The 19,357-nt window shown below is 35.2% G+C and overlaps 1 protein-coding gene across 1 annotated transcript in view; it reads left to right on the top strand.

The window, feature by feature from the left end:
• The window catches only part of SLCO6A1 (solute carrier organic anion transporter family member 6A1), a 97,158-nt gene extending 79,376 nt beyond the window's left edge, over positions 1-17,782 (top strand). Inside the window, exons 11-13 of the mRNA XM_021085154.1 lie at positions 6,438-6,502; positions 10,574-10,711; positions 16,156-17,782. Coding sequence (XP_020940813.1) covers positions 6,438-6,502; positions 10,574-10,711; positions 16,156-16,298 — 346 coding nt within the window. The 3' untranslated portion in view covers positions 16,299-17,782. The remainder of the gene's footprint in view (positions 1-6,437; positions 6,503-10,573; positions 10,712-16,155) is intronic.

Below are 19,357 nucleotides of genomic sequence, written 5' to 3'. Positions count from 1 at the left end.
GTTTTTACTGTCATTACTCTAAGAGGTGAATCTGAGAAGGTGTTGCTGTTGTTTTTGTCAGAGAGTGTTTGGCCTATGTTTTCTTCTAAGAGTTTTATGGTATTTGGTCTTATATCTAGGTCTTTACTCCATTTTGAGTTTATTTTTGTGTATGGTGTTAGGGAGTGTTTTAATTTCATTCTTGTCCATGTGGCTGTCCAGTTTTCCCAGCACCACTTATTGAACAAGCTGTCTTTTCTCCATTGTATATTCTTGCCTCCTTTGTCATAGATGAGTTGGCTGTAGGTGCGTGGGTTTAATTCTGGGCTTTCTCTCCTGTTCCACTGATCTATATTTCTGTCTGTGTGCCAGTACCATATAGTTTTGATGATTCTTGCTTTGTAGTATAGTCTGAAGTCCGGGAGCCTGATTCCTCCAGCTCCATGTTTCTTTTTCAGGATGTCTTTGGCTATTCTGGGTCTTTTGTGCTTGCAAACAAACTTTAAAATATTTTGTTTGAGTTTTGTGAAAAATGTCCTTGGTGATTTGATAGGGATTGCATTGAACCTATAGATTGCATTGGGCATAGTATAGTCATTTCAATAATACTGACTCTTCCAGTCCAAGAGCATGGCATGTTGTTCCATCTATTTGTGTCATCTTTGATTTCTTTCATCAGCATCTTATAGTTTTCAGAGTAGAGGTCTTTTATCTCTTTAGTAGGTTTACTCCTAGGTATTTTATTCTTTTGGATGCAATGGTAAACGGGATTGCTTCCCTAATTTCTATTTCTGCTCTTTCATTGTTAGTATATAGAAATGCTATCGATTTCTGTGTATTAATTTTGTATCCTGTGACTTTGCCAAATTTACTCTAACCCCAGTTTTCTGGTAGAGTGTTTAGGATTCTCTAGGCATAGTATCATGTCATCTGCACATAGGGATAGTTTTACTTCTTCCTTTCCAATTTGGATTCCTTTTATTTCTTTTACTTCTCTAATTGCTGTGGCTAGGACTTCCAAAACTATGGACATCCTTGTCTTGTACCTGATCTCAGTGGGAATTCTTTCAGCTTTTCCCCATTGAGAATGATGTTAGCTCTGGAATTATGTTAGCTATTATCTCTTGGAATATTTTTTTCTGACCCCTTCTCTCTCTCTTCTCCTTCTTGCACCCCTATAATATGGATGGTGGAGTGTTTAACGTCGTCCCAGAGTTCTCTGAGACTCTCTTCATTTGTTTTCAATCTTTTTTCTCTTTTCTGTTCCACAGCAATGATTTCCACTAATCTGTCCTCCACCTTGCTTATTCATTCTTCTGCCTCCTGTATTCTGTTGTTAGCTGCTTCTAGTGAATTTTTTATTTCAGTTATTGTTCAGCATCTCTTCTTGTTTCAGATTTATATCTTCTGTCTCTTTGCTCAGTGTTTTCTGTAAATTATCCATCTTTGCCTCCAGTTTATTTCCAATGTCTTGCATCATCTTCAGCGTCAACAGTCTAAAGTCTTTTTCCTGGAGGCTAGAATCTCCAGATCACTTAGCTGTTTTTCTGGGGTGTTTTCTTTCTCCCTCATCTGAGTTATAGTTCTCTATCTTTTCATTTTTATAAGTTTTTGGTGTGGTGACCTTTTTATAGATAATAGAGTTGTAGCCTCTCTTACTTCTGGTGTCTTTCTTCCCCCCCCCCAGGTGGCTGAAGTCAGTATGAGGGCTTGCTGTAGGCTTCCTGATGGGAGGGACTGATGCCTGCCCACTGGTTGGTGGAGCTGATTCCTATCCCTCTGGTGGGTGGGGCTTTGTCTCTGGGTGAGATTAGAGGTGTCTGTATGCCTGGGGGGGGTGGTCTTTAAGCAGCCTTTTTACTGATGGGCGGAGCTGTGATCCCACCTGGATTGTTGTTGCCCTGAGGCTTCTCAGCACTGATGGGTGGGGCCAGATTTTCCCAAAATGGCCACCTCCAGAAAAAGGCAGCTGCTGAATATTACTGAGAGCTTTGCCTTCAATGCCCTTCTGCCACAACAAGCCACATTCACCCGTTTTCCCAGGATGTCCTCCAAGAACTGCAGTCAGGTTTGACTCAGATTCCTATGGAGACTTTGCTTTTCCCTGGGACCCAGTGCACATGAAAGTCTGTGTGCACCTTTTAAGAATGAGGTCTCCATTTCCCCCAGTCCTGTGGAGCTCCTGTGCACAAGCCCACTGGCCTTCAATGCCAGATGCTCCAGGGGCTCTTTCTCCCAGTGCTAGATTCCCACACGTTGGAGTTTGATGTGGGGCTCAGAACTCTCACTCCTGTAGGTGAGTCTCTGTGAACCAGTTAGTTTCCAGTCTGTGGGGCTTCCCACCCTGGAGGTATGGGTTGCTTATATCATGCAATTGCCCCTCCTACCTCTTGATGTGGCTTCCTCTTTGTCTTCTGTAGTAGTATATCTTTTTGAGAATTTCCGGTCCATTTGGTTGAAGATTGCTTAGCATTTGTTTGTAAATTTTGTTGTTTTTAGGAGAGAAGTTGAGCTCCAGTCTTTCTGTTATGCCATCTTAATCCCATCTCGGCATGTGCTCTTTGTATAACTTTCCAAAGAATATAATTTTACTTTGTTAATTCAAAATTTAATTTTTTTTGATCTTTTTGCCATTTCTTGGGCTGCTCCCACAGCATATGGAGGTTCCCAGGCTAGGGGTCGAATCGGAGCTGTAGCCGCCGGCCTATACCAGAGCCACCACAATGCGGGATCTGAGCCGTGTCTGTGACCCACACCACAGCTCACGGCAACGCTGGATCCTTAACCCACTGAGCAAGGCCAGGGATTGAACCCGCAACCTCATGTTCCTAGTCAGATTAGTTAACCACTGAGCCACGACGGGAGCTCCTAAAATTTAATTTTTTAAGGAAGTACAATAGAAGTCAAAGCAAAGACACAAACTGTGAAAGCATTATCCAGTGATAATACCATAGGAGTAGGGGAAGATGGAATAGTTTGTAGAAGGCCAGTGGTCCTATAGAGGATGACTAGAGAAGCTGGGTTAAATGATAAAAATCATATATTTAAAGTTAAAAAGTGGCGAAGGACTAGAAGGATTTCAAATTTCAGAGAAAGCAGAAGCTTTCAGGGAAGAAATTGGGATTTAAAGCTGTTCTTGACATTCTTGCCATTTCTTTCTTTCTTTTGGCCATGCCCACATCATGTACAAGTTTCTGGGCCAGGAATCAAACCCACATATAGCAGCAACCCAAGCAGCTGCAGTGACAATGCCAGATTCTAATCCTGCTGCATCTCAAGTGAACCCCACCTGCCAATTCTTTCTGAGGGGTAGATGCTGACAACGTGGGCTAGGTCTAGGTAGAGGGTGACAACTAGGGGGTAAGCAAACTGGCAGAGTTTTGGTAATCACATGGGGCTAAGAATGACAACCTTCTTCTTCCTCTGGAGAAATTTGATGAAATTTGAAGCCATGTGAGGTATAAATCTAAACAGAAAAGCATAATGATTTTTCTCTATCTCTTCACCGAGGTGCTCATTAAGAGAAACTTGTCCTTCAAATCTTTCTTTTCCAACCCCCCTTATTTTAATATGTTTATGTATTCTCACCTGTGAGTTACTTTGAATGTAAACAAGAAAGCAGGGAATTCCCATCATGGCTCAGTGGTAACGAACCCAACTAGTATCCATAAGGACATAGGTTGATTGCTGGCCTCACTCAGTGGGTTAAGGATCCAGCATTGCTGTGAGCTGTGAGATAGGCAGCAGCTACAGCTCCAATTCAATCCCTAGCCCAGGTTCTTCCATAGGCCACACATGTGGCCCTAAAAAGACAAATAAATAAATAAACAACAAAATAGATGAGTATTTTAAGGAAAAAAGGTGAAATAAAAGCAGAACAGAAGTGACCGGATTCCTGCTGCCTTGATAGATCTTGGAGTGTGGCAAGATAGACAGCCAAAAAAGAGTAGTTTCACTAATACATATTCAAGTGAAAAAAAATTTACTGTAAAGAATATGTACAAAAATATGAAGAGAAAATTATGGAGCAGTCTAAATTAGTCTGCGTATGGAGAGAGGGTATCTTTGAAGAAATCACATTTAAGCTAAGCCCTAAAAGATGGAGGATGAGAATTTTGCACAGTAGGAACAGTATCTTTTGCAAAGACCCTGAGTGCAAGAAATAGCTTTATAGCAGTGTTGTAAACAGAGTGTTAAAGGCAAAGCTGGGAGGTGGCATGCAATAAGACTGACAGAGCAAGCCATTGAATGATCCTGGTGGGGCAGTGAAATCATTAGAATTTTACCTTAAAAACTCACTTTGGCTCTATGTGAAGAATGAAGGGATAAAGATTGTTTTGGGGAGTTAAGTTAGGAAATTGTTTTATTTTCTTCAGGCAAAAAACAAAAAAACAAGCTTGGAAGAGGCCAGTGGAATTAGAGGTGAACAAAATTAGAGAGATATGAACAAAGTCATGTTTAAAAATCACATATTTTATTATTTATTGTTTTTGGTGAATAAGGAAAAGGTTACTCTTTCAAGGATGCCTTTTTCCAGGTTTGGGGCTTGAAAACTGCATAGGGGATGATTCCCCTTCTTGTGACAGGAAACACTAGAGGAAGAGCAACTTGTGTGCAAGGAGGAATTTAAGTCTGGAACTTAAGATATGGACTGAAAATATAAGTTTAGAAGTCATAGGAGATTTTGGAAGCTGCCTTTTACATTTTGCAAGAGTATTAACAAATGTTTTGTTTATTCCGTGAAATTCTTACACCATTTCGTCAGAGCCTTACTACTTAGATAAAATGCAAAAAACAAAAACAAAAAAAACTTCACCTCATTCTTAAAACATAATAATGTTTTTCATTAGAACTTTTTTTTTTTAATACATTTCTATTACATATTGTTTTGCTCTTCATTTAACTGATTTTGGAAAATCCTGAGAATCATTAAATCTTTTATCTTCTTTTGTATACTAGTTAGAAAAGTTATAATCAAACTGAACATACATAAATATTTCTTAATTGTACTTGTGAGATAGTGTCAGCTCTTCATATGTTTGAGAATACCAGTATCATACCATGTGTAAGAAAACTGCTTATACTAAATGAAGCAGAGCACTCAATTATAGTTAGGCATATGACCCAAATTTCGAGTTTATACCAAAAACTTTATCCTAAAACATGGTTCTAAAATTTGGTGCTTCTTTTACATGTCTTTTTGAATTTGCTCATAATAAAGTTTAAATTATTTTTTGTTTAAAAAAATCATTAAATATAAGAATTGGTAAATTTGTTTTCACTTTCCTAGTAGTAAACATTTGAGGAAAGAATATATATTTTAACCAGGTTGATACAGACGAGATTATCTCACTTTTTACAAAATAGTCACAAAATACTGTACATATGCTATACTTTAATAAATTGAGTCATTTTGGATGAATATATTGGTCACACTTGTTAATTATAAAAGTTCCAGAACAAGGAAATAAAGAGTAAGCATAGAATTTATTTAAAATATGTGTTTAAAATATAGCATTTATTTTTTTACTTTCTAAAATGTTCAAAGGTTATTTTTATTGTATTTTAGTTTATTTTCCACACCACTAATATGTGATGTTGTGCATTATTTTTCTTTTTTAAAAATATGAAATACAGAAATCTTCATTCTTTATATTTTAGAAAGTTATTTTTTATTGATTTTAACTTTTGAATAGTGAGGGTAACAGAGGTACAACGGGAAAGAGATGGCACCCTCAAATTAAGACAGTTCTGGTAAGGCTGAATCAAGTGATCATTTAAAATGTGGACAGGGTATAAGGAATCCCAAAGTATAGTGCAGTACTTCAGGTCTGTTACCACCCCACATCCAAAGGGAAACAGGAATAAAAGGAGAGAGACCTGGAGAGGGAACTGCTTTGCCTTAAAGACCCAGTCAGTTTGGGTAACTCTGAAGGGAGGGAGCCTGGGAAAGAAGACTTTGACCTCACTTTCCTCCTCACTCAGGAGCACCCCATTTGCAGAATCCGATTGGAAGCCAGAAGCAAGGGAGCCTATTGATGTAGTCCATTTAGGTCAACTGGCCTCACAAAACAGAGAACAAGGTAGAGGAAAGTAGACAGTGACTCTCACAGGGACAAAAGGAAGACATTGAAACAGTACGTGTGCACCACAGAATGAAGTATGAGATGTATAAGAAGTAGTGCTGTTTTTTCATCAAAGGCTGGGACAGAAAATTTGGGCCATAATGCTTCCTCCCTGTGAAGAGCAAGCAGCTTTGGAATTCGTTGGCAAAGGACAGGATATGGAGAAATGAGAAGGTTTGTAGTTAATTCATCCAGATTGAACTCTGTCAACTGACTAAAGATTCTTAGTCTATTTGATACACAGGAAGAAAAAAATTACCGCTGAACCTAGCAAACATTCTTTACAGCTAATAATAATGAAGTTTTCATGATATTGTTGCTATTTGCTTGCAGGATTGTATCTGATAAACAACGTTCTCTGGCCTTGGGTGTGACCTTTGTGATTTTGAGAATATTTGGTATGGCAATCTATATTACATTAAATTGAATTGTTTTCTTTTTTGATCTATACATATGTTAACATATATTTTGAGAATTTCAAATGAATAATAATGGTAAACTGATACAAAACAGGTGAATGGGGGAGCTGCTTTACATAATTTAGGAGATAATAGTGTAAAAAGATAATACTTAATGTAAAGCCCATTCAGTCATATAACATGTGCATTAAAATATATTCAATTAGAAGAGACAGACTATTTGATAAGAAGTATATTCTTAAGTTTATAAAAGTGATCTGGTAAGCTGAAACACAATACATATAAGCACAGAAATTATATTTACATTGCTTGCATGTTTGAGAAGTCACTAACCTAGACCAACACTAACCAAAGAAACTGAATCTGATGTTTTAAAGGATTATATACAAAATCAAATTGATTTTGCTAGCATGATGCACTCTGTACTTGTCTCTCTTAAAATGCAAAAACTTTCAAATCCACATTATGACTTTGTTAAGACCTCTGACTCAAAAAGTTGATTAAAAATATTGGTGAGGTAATGAAACAAGATTATACTGGATTGAAGACTGAAAGACATGATAAATGGAGTCCAGAATGTAGAAAAATTTAAGCATGTCTCCAATGGCAATCAAAGAAATCATTCTATAGGTAGATCAATATGTGGGATTTAAATTAGCTTTTTTTAACTGAGAAAAATTGGAACATATTTTTATGGTGGCCAATGAACCAGCAAATAAGGATAGATTGTTAATGGAACCTGGAGCATAATAAACAGTAAGTGCACAGTTTCCTACCCGAGATGGGAAGCCAGTGGGGCTGATGCATTTTTGGTTTGCTTGTTTGTTTCCTTTTTAGGGCCACACCTGCAGCATATGGAAGTTTGTGGGCTAGGAGTTGAATGACAGCTGCAGCTGCCAACCTACACCACAGCCACAGCAACACCCAGATCCAAGCCACATCTGCAACCTGTGTCACAGCTTGTGGCAATGCTGGATCCTTTTTTTTTTTTAATTAAAGTATAGTTGATTTACAATGTTTCTTCAATTTCTGTTGTACAACAAAGTCACCCAGTCATACACAGTTCTCCCTGCTATACAGTAGGACCCCATTGTCCATCTATTCCAAATGTAACAGTTTGCATCCACCAAACCCAAACTACTTGTCCATCCCACTCCCTTCCCACTGGCAACCATAAGTCTGCTCTCCATGGCCATGATCTGTTTCTGTTTTGTAGGTAGTTCATTTGTACCATATTTTAGATTCCACAAATATGTGATACTGTATGGCATTTGTCTTTATCTTTCTGACATTTCATTTAGTATGAGAATATCTAGTTCCATCCTTTTTGCTGCAGTTGGCATTATTTTTTCATTTTTAATGGTTGAGTAGTATTCCATTGTATATGTAGCACATCTTCTTAATCCATTCATCTGTCATTGGACATTTAGGTCATTTCCATGTCTTGGCTATTGTGAATAGTGCTGTTATGAACACAGGAGGTACATGTATCTTTTTAAAAAATTTTATTGAAGTATAATTTACAAGGTTGTGATAAGTTCTGCTGTAAAACAAAGTGACCCAGTCATACATACACACATATCCATTCTTGCTCAGATTCTTCCCACATAGAACATCATAGAATACTGTGTATGAATATGAGAGTTCTTTGTGCTGTGCATGAACCTTTTTGAATGAATGTTTTGCCCAGATATATGCCCAGGACTGAGATTGCTGGGTCATGTAGTGGTTCTATATTTAGTTTTCTGCAGGATCTCCATACTATTTTTCATAGTGATTGTACCAATTTATATCCTCACCAGCAGTGCAGGAGGGCTCCCTTTCCTCCATACCCTCTCCAGCATTTGTTATTTGTTGACCTATTAATAATGGCCATTCTGACTGGTGTGAGATAGTATCTCATGGTAGTTTTGATTTGCATTTCTCTAATAATTAGTGATGCTGAACATTTTTTTTCATGTGCCTGTTGGCCATCTGTATGTCTTCTTTGGAGAAATGTCTATTTAGGTCTTCTGCCCATTTTTCAATTGGGTTGTTTGTTTTTTGTTGTTGTTGAGTCGAATGAGTTGTTTGTAAAATTTGGAAGATTAGGCCTTTGTCTGTTGCATTGTTTGCCAAAATTTTCTCCCATTCTGTGGATTGTTTAACGGTTTTCTTTGCTGTGCAAAAGCTTTTGAGTTTAATTAGGCCCCATTGGTTTCTTTTTGTTTTTATTGACCTTATTCTAGGAGGTGGATCAAACAAGATGTGATTTATGTCAAGGAGTGTTCTGCCTATGTTTCCCTTTAGGAGTTTTATGGCATCTGGCCTTATATTTAGGTGTTTGATTGCATTTTGAGTTTATTTTTGTGTGTAGTACTAGAGAGTGTTCTAATTTAATCCTTTTACATGCAGCTGTCGAGTTTTCCCAGCACCAGTTATTTAAGAGACTTTCTTCAACTGTATGTTCTTGCCTCCTCTGTCACAGATTCATTGATCATAGGTGCTTGGGTTTATTTCTGGGTTTTCTATCCAGTTACATTAATCTACATTTTTGTTTTTGTGCCAGTACCATATTGTTTTGATAACTGTAGCTTTGTGGTAATACTTGAATACAGGAATCCTGGTTCCTCCATTTCTGTTTTTCTTTTTCAATATTGCTTTGTCTATCTGGGGTCCTTTGTATTTCCATACAAATTTTAAAATATTTCATTCTATTTCTGTGAAGAATGTCCTTGGTAATTTGATAGGGATTGTACTGAATCCATAGATTTCTTTGGGTGGTATAGTCATTTTAAACACTAGATTCTTAACCCACTGAGTGAGGCTGGGGATCAAACCCACATCCTCATGGACAACTGTGTTGGTTCTTAACCGGTGGAACCACAGTGGGAACTCTCATTATGCATTTTTGAATGGGAGGAAGTGAAATCAGGTGATGATGTTTCAGAGAAAAGTGTCTCTAGATCAGAGCAAAACCCTGAGATAGATGTTACCTGATTTACATTTAAAAGGTAACTGCTGCTGGAGGGAGAAATACTTATCAAAGATAAATATGGAGAGAAAGAAAAAGGAGGCTTTTGCTGAAGTCTAAGTCAGAGTTATATTAAATTGTATTCTGGTGCTTGTAATGAAAGAGAAAAATCAGTTTATCAAGACATATTTGGAGTTAGTGTTATAATGATTTATCATGAATTGGAAAAATAGTGTGGAAAACAGAAAAAATGAGTAGTAGGTCCAGATATTTCACCTTGAGAAATTATAAACAGAGCACCAGCATTCACTGAGATTGGGAAATCTGGTGATGGGTAGTAGTCCTTTGACAGGATTCAAAAAGTCTTGAGTCATGGGGACTCTTGATAGATTCTTAAGGAAGATGATTAATCAATAGATAAGTTAATTCTGAGAACTCAGTCATCATATCTTTGGAAAGGCTTTTTATTTATTTATTTTAAAATTTTAAGACTTCATTACTTTTACCGGAAAGTGACATTTTTGCTGAGAGATGTGGGTATATTGAGATTACCCTCAGTCAGCACACAGCTATTCCTCTGGATATGAGGTCTTCTGAAGCTAGGGCTGCTACAACCATACCAAAGCATTTTACATTTTCAATTATTTCTCTCAATATCTTGATAAATAACAGATATGCATTGCATTTTGAAGCTAATTTTTAAGTCATTGAAAATTTCACAGTTTGAAATCTCTGGAGATACACTGAGTTGACATTATCAGTATTGTCTCTTTTTTAAATATTTTTTCTCCTAAATTTTTCTTTCAGAAATTAACAGAAATTTTGAGATGTCAACTAAATAATAACGTGCACAACATTCTAAAAGGATGAAAATATGCTGGTTTTTTTTCTATATAATATATAGGGATAAGGATTTTTCAAAAACACAATTATGTTTCCAGTTTTTAGGAATCCTCTTGATAAGTAAATTCTTATGTAATTTTCATTGATATGTTTATAATGATGATGGCTTAAACTTAAGTTTAGGATAAAAATCATTCTGATCTAAACCTATCGTGTTTTCATGGAGAATTTACAATCATTGCATTTTTTCATAGGGACTATACCTGGACCAATAATTTTTAAAATAGTAGGAAAAGCTTCTTGTCTCTTTCGAGATACTGAGCACTGTGGAAGCACTGAAAATTGTTGGATCTATAACAAGACAAAAATGGTCTACCTGTTGGTAGGAGTATGTAAGTGATATCTATCGAAGAAATATTGAGAAATATAATTATTTATAGTAAGGTATAATCATGATAAATTAAAAACAAACGTATACTTTGATTATTAAAGAAGCCTTATACTATTATATAGAAAATATTTTAGAAACTAAATTACTATAGAATTTCTGTAAGTATTTGAAACACCACATTAAATATGCAGTTGTTTCATGTTATTCCTGAATAAAGGGTGATAATTAGCAGAATTTCAATTTGGGGAGCAATTTTGCAGTATACAACTAAATTGCCTGACCTTGTGACCCTTTCCATTTCTTCAGGAAAAGGCTGGATAATTTAAAAGAAGAAATTTTACACCACTAAAAAGTATCAAAATAGTCTTAATGTAAATTTCACGCTGTCTCTTTTGCTTAGTTATAAACTAGGGCTGGGCACATAGGAAACATTCAGTATTTGTTGAATAAATAAGAGATACAGGAAATTGGGATACTATGGTAATGTGGTCAAAGTGTTGTGAAAGTCTAGATATGCTTGTATTACTTTGGTAAATTCACTAGATCTTAGATTTTTCACCAGTGAAATGAAGATGTTGGACGACATAATTTCTGAAGCCTTAATCAGCATTAACCTTCAATGGTTGTATTGTATAGATGCTATTGATTTGCTAAATATTTAAAATATTTTGTGTTTTGTGGTTTTATTGAGTGAGTTTGGTAATTCAAAGAACCGTATAATGATAGGCTCTGACATTTAACAGTAGCAAATATCTGTTTGATAAACAGTATTTAGCAATGGCCTCTAGAGCTTATTAGTCAATACTGAACACTAAGTAAAAAATTTTTTTGAAAAGTTCGAAAAGTCAAAAATGGCATTGAAGAAGTCAAAATTAATTTCTTAGAGATAATTCGGTAAAACCGGACATTATTCTTAAGGAAGCCATCTTAAAGTACAGCTAAGTATTTTAGTTTTTATTTTAGATATAATTGTAATATGCTTAACTATTTTCAAACTTAGCATATAATTGACAAAATTGGTGAACTACTAGAGAGCCTACTAGGGAGCTAATAAAAGGAGATAATGATAATAAAAACATAGGGAATTTCAGTCAGAAAGGGCAAATGCAGGAAACCGCAATAGGAATATGTGTTTGTGTCAATTTAGTTAAAACGAGACTCTATATTTTATTCCATGGGTCATTTGAATCAGAATCACGTGGAGTGTTTGCTAAAATATCAACTCTGAGGTCCTGATTTAGAATACCAAGAATTAGTGGTAGGAATGTATATCTTTACTAAAGCATCTCAGATGATTTTTATCACAGTAGACTTTGAAGACAACTATGTGAGAGATCCTACAGCTGCGTTGTCCAATTTGATGGACATTAACTACATGTAACTATTTAAACTTAATTAAATGCAATTAAATCTTTAGCTCCTCAGTAACAATAACAAAATTTCACTTGCTTAAGGGTCACATTTGAATATTCTCTGGGACAGTGCAGATGTAGAACACTGCCATCACCACTGTCACAGAAAGTTCTATGTACACCACTACGCTAGAGCAAGGCTTATTCAAGAGGGAACTATGAACACCTTGAACTTCAGTGTGTTTTTGAAATCCTAAAATTCAGTTTGTGCAATTATATGTCCACTCTAGAATAAGGCTGTGGCATTCATCAGATTCTCAAAAGTTTTATCATGCGAAATATTTTAAAAAATTAATTTTATCCATTCATCAATTTCCTTTGGTAGCAAGAAATTCTAATCTTTCTCAAATCTTAGGTTTTCCTGAGTACAATCCATTATGTGTTTTTTTTTTTAATCTCAAATGAAGGATTCCATCAGCTGTAGTTTATTTGCAATAGGGATTTAATTTATATCTCTTGTAAACATTCTCTATTTTAAATTGTCATGTTTACTATTTCATCAGGTTTGAGTATTTTTGGTAAAATTTTTATTGAAATAAAAATATAAAGAGCACATATTGTAAATGTATAGCTCGACACCTTTTTATAAAGTGAACACACCTACAATTAGCACCCATATCTATACAATATATTAGAGTTAATAAGTCAATTCAATAATGTTTCTCGGAGTTCCCGTCGTGGCGCAGTGGTTAACGAACCCGACTAGGAACCATGAGGTTGTGGGTTCGATCCCTGGCCTTGCTCAGTGGGTTAAGGATCTGGCGTTGCCATGAGCTGTGGTGTAGGTTGCAGACGCGGCTCGGATCCCGCGTTGCTGTGGCTCTGGCGTAGGCTGGTGGCTACAACTCCGATTCAGCCCCTAGCCTGGGAACCTCCATGTGCCGCGAGAGCGGCCCAAGAAAATGGCAAAAAGACAAAAAAAAAAAGTTTCTTAATATACAGCCAATACAAGAAAATCAATTGTGTTTCTCTATATTAGGCACGACCAAATACAAAAATAATAAACTTAATACATTAAAAAAATCAAGTACTAAGAAAAAAATTTTTTTAAGTTGTATAAAACCTCTATACTGAGAACTACAAAGTTTATTTGGGGGAAGTCAAATAATTGAAAAAATATATTTATAGACAGGAAGATTTTTAAATACCACTTCTCCTAAATTAATTTACAGTATAAATGTGATCATAAGATCCTAGAAGGTATTTTTTTTAATTGACAAGGAAGTTGAAACTCATATGGAAAGAGACAAAGGACTAAGAATTATCCAAAGAACCCTGAAGAAGAAACGAAACTGAGAAGTGTATGCTAACAGACATCAAAACCTATTATTGAGTTATAATAATTAATACAAAAGAATATTGATATGTGTCATCACATTAACAAATGGAACAGAATAGAGAATCCAGAAATAAATTCACACATGCACATTCAGTTGAGGTGTGATAGAGGAGACACTGCAGTGGCAAAAAATGGTCTTGAAGTAAAAGAACGCTTCATAAATGTAGATAATCAAATAGCCAATAAACAATGGAATGGATAAATAAACTGATAATATCAACAGTGGAATAATATAAAATGAAAGTAAAAAGTATACAACTACATAAAATATGGATGAATCACATAATATATTGAAAGAAAGGAACCAGACACAGGTTAGTATGCACTGTATGATCCCAATTAAATAATTTTGACCTAATATAAATATTTTTCAAAAACAAAACTAATTTTGTTGACTTTGAAGAAATAGGAGGAGGTGTTGACAGTGTTGTGTTCTTCATCCAGATGCTGGTCACACTGTGTTTAGTTTGTGAAAAATGTATCAAGCCGTATTCTTTAAGAAAAGTTGAGATGCCATTAACTTACAATTAACATAGATATTAGGTGTTCTGTGTGATGGCTTTTGGTAATTCAGTGCACTTGTGGAACCAGTGCTCAAAACAAGCTATAGAAATTTATCCTATGCCCCTTCTAGTCAGTTTACCTCATCTACAGATAAACCTCTTTTTCCTGTTTCTATTACAATGTGTTGGTTTTGCCTGTCCTAGAAATTATACAAATGGAATGCAATATATGCTGGTGGGGTTTTTTACCTGTCTTGCTTAATGTTATTCTTTTGTGATATTCATCCATGTTATTCTATAGTAGTAGTTTGTGCTTTTTAAAAGTTTCTGAACATTGTTTCATTTTATGAATTTGGTGTAGTTTATTCATGCTCTTGTTAATGGATTTGGGTTGTTTGCAGTGTTTGGCTTTTATAAATAAATGTTTGAAATATTATTGTATCATTACAAATGACATAGACCCATTAATATTTCCTATTTTATCTTTGAAAAACTATAATTGATATTATCAGATAATTTATATTGTTGCTATAAAATACTTACTTTAATAAGGTTATTTGCACCCAAATTTCAAATACTTTTATATAATTCTCATAATACATTAATGTTCTGAAACTTGAAAAATGAAAATGAATTTAAAAACATAGTCTATTAATTTTTCCAAAATAATTCTTTTGCTACTTGGAAAATTATGTAAAGAAAGGAAAAAGATCAAAGCTATATGAAGTGACTCAAATTTTCGGTTTGTATTGATACTTAAGTTTTGAAAATGGAAATGTATTTTTATGTTTTAGAATTATTACATTCTGTGAAATATTAACATACTTTGCATTGTTCTTGGGCTGTATGTTTAAGACTAAAAGGTTAACATTTTAAAAAAACTTTTTTATTATGGTTGATTTACATTGTTCTGTCAGTTTCTGCTGTACAGCAGAGTGACCTAGTCATACATCTATACACACACTCATATTTTTTCTTTGTGTTCCATCACAAATGATTGGACATAGTTCCCTGTGCTGTACAGCAGAACCTCATTGTCTATCCATTCTAAATGTAACAGTTTGCGTCTTTTAACACCAAACTCCCAGTCCATCCCACTCCCCCTCCCCCTTGGCAACCACATGTCTGCTATCCATGTCTGTGAGTCTGTTTCTGTTTTACTGATAGGTTCATCTGTGCCATATTTTAGATTCCACATATAAGTGATACCATATGGTATCTGTCTTTCTCTTTCTGACTTACTTCGCTCAGTATAAGAGTATCTAGTTCTATCCATGTTGCTGAAAGTGGAATTATTTTGTTCTTTTTTATGGCTGAGTACTATTCCATTGTGTATATGTACCACATCTTCTTAATCCATTCATATGTTGATTGACATTTAGGTTGTTTCCATGTTTTGGCTACTGTGAATAGTGCTGCAGTGAACATAGGGGTGCATGTATCTTTTTGAATGAAAGTTTTGTCTGGATATATGCCCAGGAGTGAGATTGCTAGATAATATGGTGGTTCTATATGTAATTTTATGAGAACCTCCATACTATTTTCCACAGTGGTTGTACCAATTTACATTCCCAATAGTGCAGGAGGGTTCCCTTTTCTCCATACCCTCTCCAGCGTTTGTTTTTTGTAGTCTTATTAATGATAGCCATTCTGACCAGGGTGAGATGGTACCTCATTATAGTTTTGATTTATATTTCTCTAATAATTAGTGATATTGAGCATTTTTTCATGTGCCCATTGGCCATGCATGTGTCTTCTTTGGAGAAATGTCTATGTAGGCCTTCTGCCCATTTTTCAATTGGGTTGTTTGTTTTTTTGCTGTTGAGTTGTATGATTTGTTTGTAAATTTTGGAGGTTAAGCCATTGTCAGTTGCATGCAGATGTTGCATGAAAAAGCATTTGTACAGTTGATGTCAGAGAATGTTTTGCCTGTGTTCTCTTCTAGGAGTTTTGTGGTGTCTTGTCTTATGTTTAAGTCTTTAAGCCAGGTTTTGTAAACATTTTTTTTTAATTTCCTTTAAGTATCTTGATATGAGTCTATGACATTGATTACATTCCGCAATTGGAAAATTGGTATCTCCAGAGATTAAATATACTTACCTTTTCTTTGGTGCATACCTTTCTTTCCAAAAACATTTTTGCTCTAAATAAATTGATGCATCTGATGGTTGTATTTTTTTTTCTAATTCAGGTCTTATTTGCAAAGCAGTTACTATCATCTTCACTGCTGCTGCATTTGGCCTATATAAATATTTACCAAAGGAAAATGGTGACATCGTGCCTACAGTTGTGAAGCATCTAAAAGTTAAAAAAAGGGAAAGAACTGATTTATAACTGGACCATCATTATGTAAGAGTTACGTATTGTCAGTCTATCAATAGGATGTTATTAAATATTAAATATAAATAAAATTTTACATAATTTTAGTATATCTACATGTTTAATGAGTGAATGTGACATATGATCTTATAAGCCTTATTATATTTACAGTACAAATATAATAATATAGTCTCTGTGCTTTTTACTTTTAAAATATGACACACATTTAATACTTTTAATAGAAAGGTAATACTTTGAAAGAAAAGGATGAAGTGAAAGTGGGAAATACACATAAGGTAATTCTGACTATAATGATATCTTACATATTATTGGGTTTTGGTTTTGTGGAATTACTTAGGTTTCATATAGTTTATTCTTATTAATTTTCACTTGGCTTGAGGATGTTTATTTGTCAATAATTTTTAAAAATAATATTAGGTGTTCCAATGTAGTTGATATAATAAAAATTTATATTAAGGTCACATTTGTTCTCCAAAAGAAGGCATTTTAAACCATTTAAAAATTAACATTTATCAATTATTTAATAATGGAGACTTTTCCTCAGAAAATTTCTCTGATCAGTTTGCCAGTTTGCAATAGATATTTTCATGCTCCTTTAATTTTAGTAGACATAAAATTCAAGATCAGTATTTATCATATACCTCTTTGATTTTACCTTGACTTTAATTTTATTGATAAAAACTGTTACCTAAATTGATATACATTTCTATGTTTTTATATTTAATTTTATGATTAATCATAATTATTATATTTAAGGAAATGTTCAAATTTGAATGCAGAAAATGTGTCAACCATTTGTGGAATTTTTCTTAAGCTTTAGTGTGTTCCTATAGAAAAATTTTAATATAGTCATTTCATACGTGATTGTACATCTATCCAAATTTTTTAGCAAGTTTCCAAATATTGAAAAAAAAATCAGATTGTTATGTAACAAAAACTACAATGTTTCTTTTGTTCTTTTGGTAGAAAGAACAAGTGAAAAAAATTTCTCCTTTGTTATTCACATTAGTCAGTGTGTAAGGGCAGACATTCACAGTCTTGACTGGCAGAAAAGAAATGTGAAGCAGAGAATACACATATCTTACTATATGTTTTTCTAGCCTAACTTCAACATGCATTTATGAACATCTATAAACTAATTTTTATGTAAAACTTTATTTGACTGACTCTTCCCTGTTTGAACCAGCAGGAATGGCAGAATATCTTAGGATCAAAGTGTGAAAACAGGAGATTTTCCTTTAAAGATTCTACAAGATCTGTTGCTGTGCCCTATATTCAGAAAAGGAAAATCACACCTGATGTTTACCAAAGTAGTAGATATGTATCTGTGGTGATCTGTATTTTCATAATAAAGTACATTCTTACAAAGCATTTCTCATATGTTTGTAATGTATGTGGGATTATAAACATAATGTATGGCGTTCCCATTGTGGCTCAGTAGGTTTAGAACCTGACATAGTGTCCATGAGGATGCCAAGCCCAATCCCTGTTCAGTGGGTTAAGGATCCCAAGCTTCAGCGTAGGTTGGAGATGCAGTTCAGATCCAATTCAACCCCTAGCCCAGGAACTTCCATATGCTACAGGTGTGGCCATAAAAATAAAAAAAATAAAATTAACATCACTGTGCAGTATGTTTTATTTATTTATTTATTTATATATTTTTGCCTTTTCTAGGGCCACTTCCCGCGGCATATGGAGGTTCCCAGGCTAGGGGTCTAATTGGAGCTGTAGCCACCGGCCTACGCCAGAGCCACAACAAGGCAGGATCCAAGCCGCATCTGTGACCTACACTAGCTCATGGCAACGCTGGAACCTTAACCCACTGAGCAAGGCTAGGGATTGAACCCGCAACCTCACGGTTTCTAGTCGGATTCGGTAACCACTGCGCCATGACGGGAACTCCCAATATGTTCTTTTTAGAATTAAAGATTAGTAATTTTAGGGAGTTCCCTTCATAGCTAAATGGTAAATGAACCTTACTAGGATCCATCAGGATGGGTGTTCCATCCCTAGCCTGGCTCAGTGGTTTAAGGATCCTGCATTGCCATGAGTTGTGGTGTAGGTCGAGGATGCAGCTTGGATCCTGTGTTGCTGTGACTGTGGCATAGGCCAGCAGCTATAGCTCCATTTTAACCCCTAGCCTGGGAACTCCGTATGCCAAGGTGTGGCCTTAAAAAAAAAAAAAGATTAGGAGTTCCCATCGTGGCTCAGTGGTTAACGAATCTGACTGGGAACCATGAGGTTTCAGGTTCGATCCCTGGCCTTGCTCAGTGTGTTAAGGATCCTGCGTTGCTGTGGCTCTGGTGTAGGCTGGCGGCTGCAGCTCTGACTAGGAAATATGGTAAGACAGTAATATTCAGATCCATTTTGAAGGTGCTTATTATAATAGTTTTCTGTATGTATGTATAAATATATACATGGTTTTTTTCCAGAAAACAAATCAACAAAGGTATAATAAAAATTATAATAAGTTGGAGAGTAGTACCAAGACTTAAATTTGAGTTTAACTTTCTGCTACAACAGAACACATTTCTATGTCATAAACTAGTTCATAGAGGATTGACAAATAGAGAAAATAGAAGTATAACCCATAGAAGCATATGGTATTGCGGTATTAACTATAGTCATCATGTTCTGATTACATCCCCAGTACTTATTTATCTTAAAACTGGAAATTTGTATATTTGACCACCTTCCTTGAATTTACCCACCTCCTAAACCCTGCTCCTGATCAAGTCTCATCTTTTTTCTATGAGTTTGGGTATTTTGTTTGATTTAGTTTGTTTGTTTCAGATCCAAAATATACACATTTGTCTTTACCCTCTAGATCTATTTATATTGTCATAAATGGCAGAGTTGCATCCTTTTTTAGGGCTGATAGTTCATTGTACACACACACTCTCTCTTTTTTATTCATTTATTTCTTTGCTTGCTTCTGTATCTTTTTTTTTTTTTCTTCTTCTTTTAGAGCCGCACCTGTGGCATATGGAGGTTCCCAGGCTAGGGATGCATTCAGAGCTGTAGCCTCAGGCCTACACCACAGTCACAGCAAC

This window comes from Sus scrofa, chromosome 2 (assembly GCF_000003025.6).
Source record: "Sus scrofa isolate TJ Tabasco breed Duroc chromosome 2, Sscrofa11.1, whole genome shotgun sequence".
Taxonomy (NCBI): Eukaryota; Metazoa; Chordata; class Mammalia; order Artiodactyla; family Suidae; genus Sus; species Sus scrofa.
The sequence above is the reverse complement of the archived record's forward strand: the minus strand, read 5'-3'. Positions and strand labels throughout refer to the sequence as shown.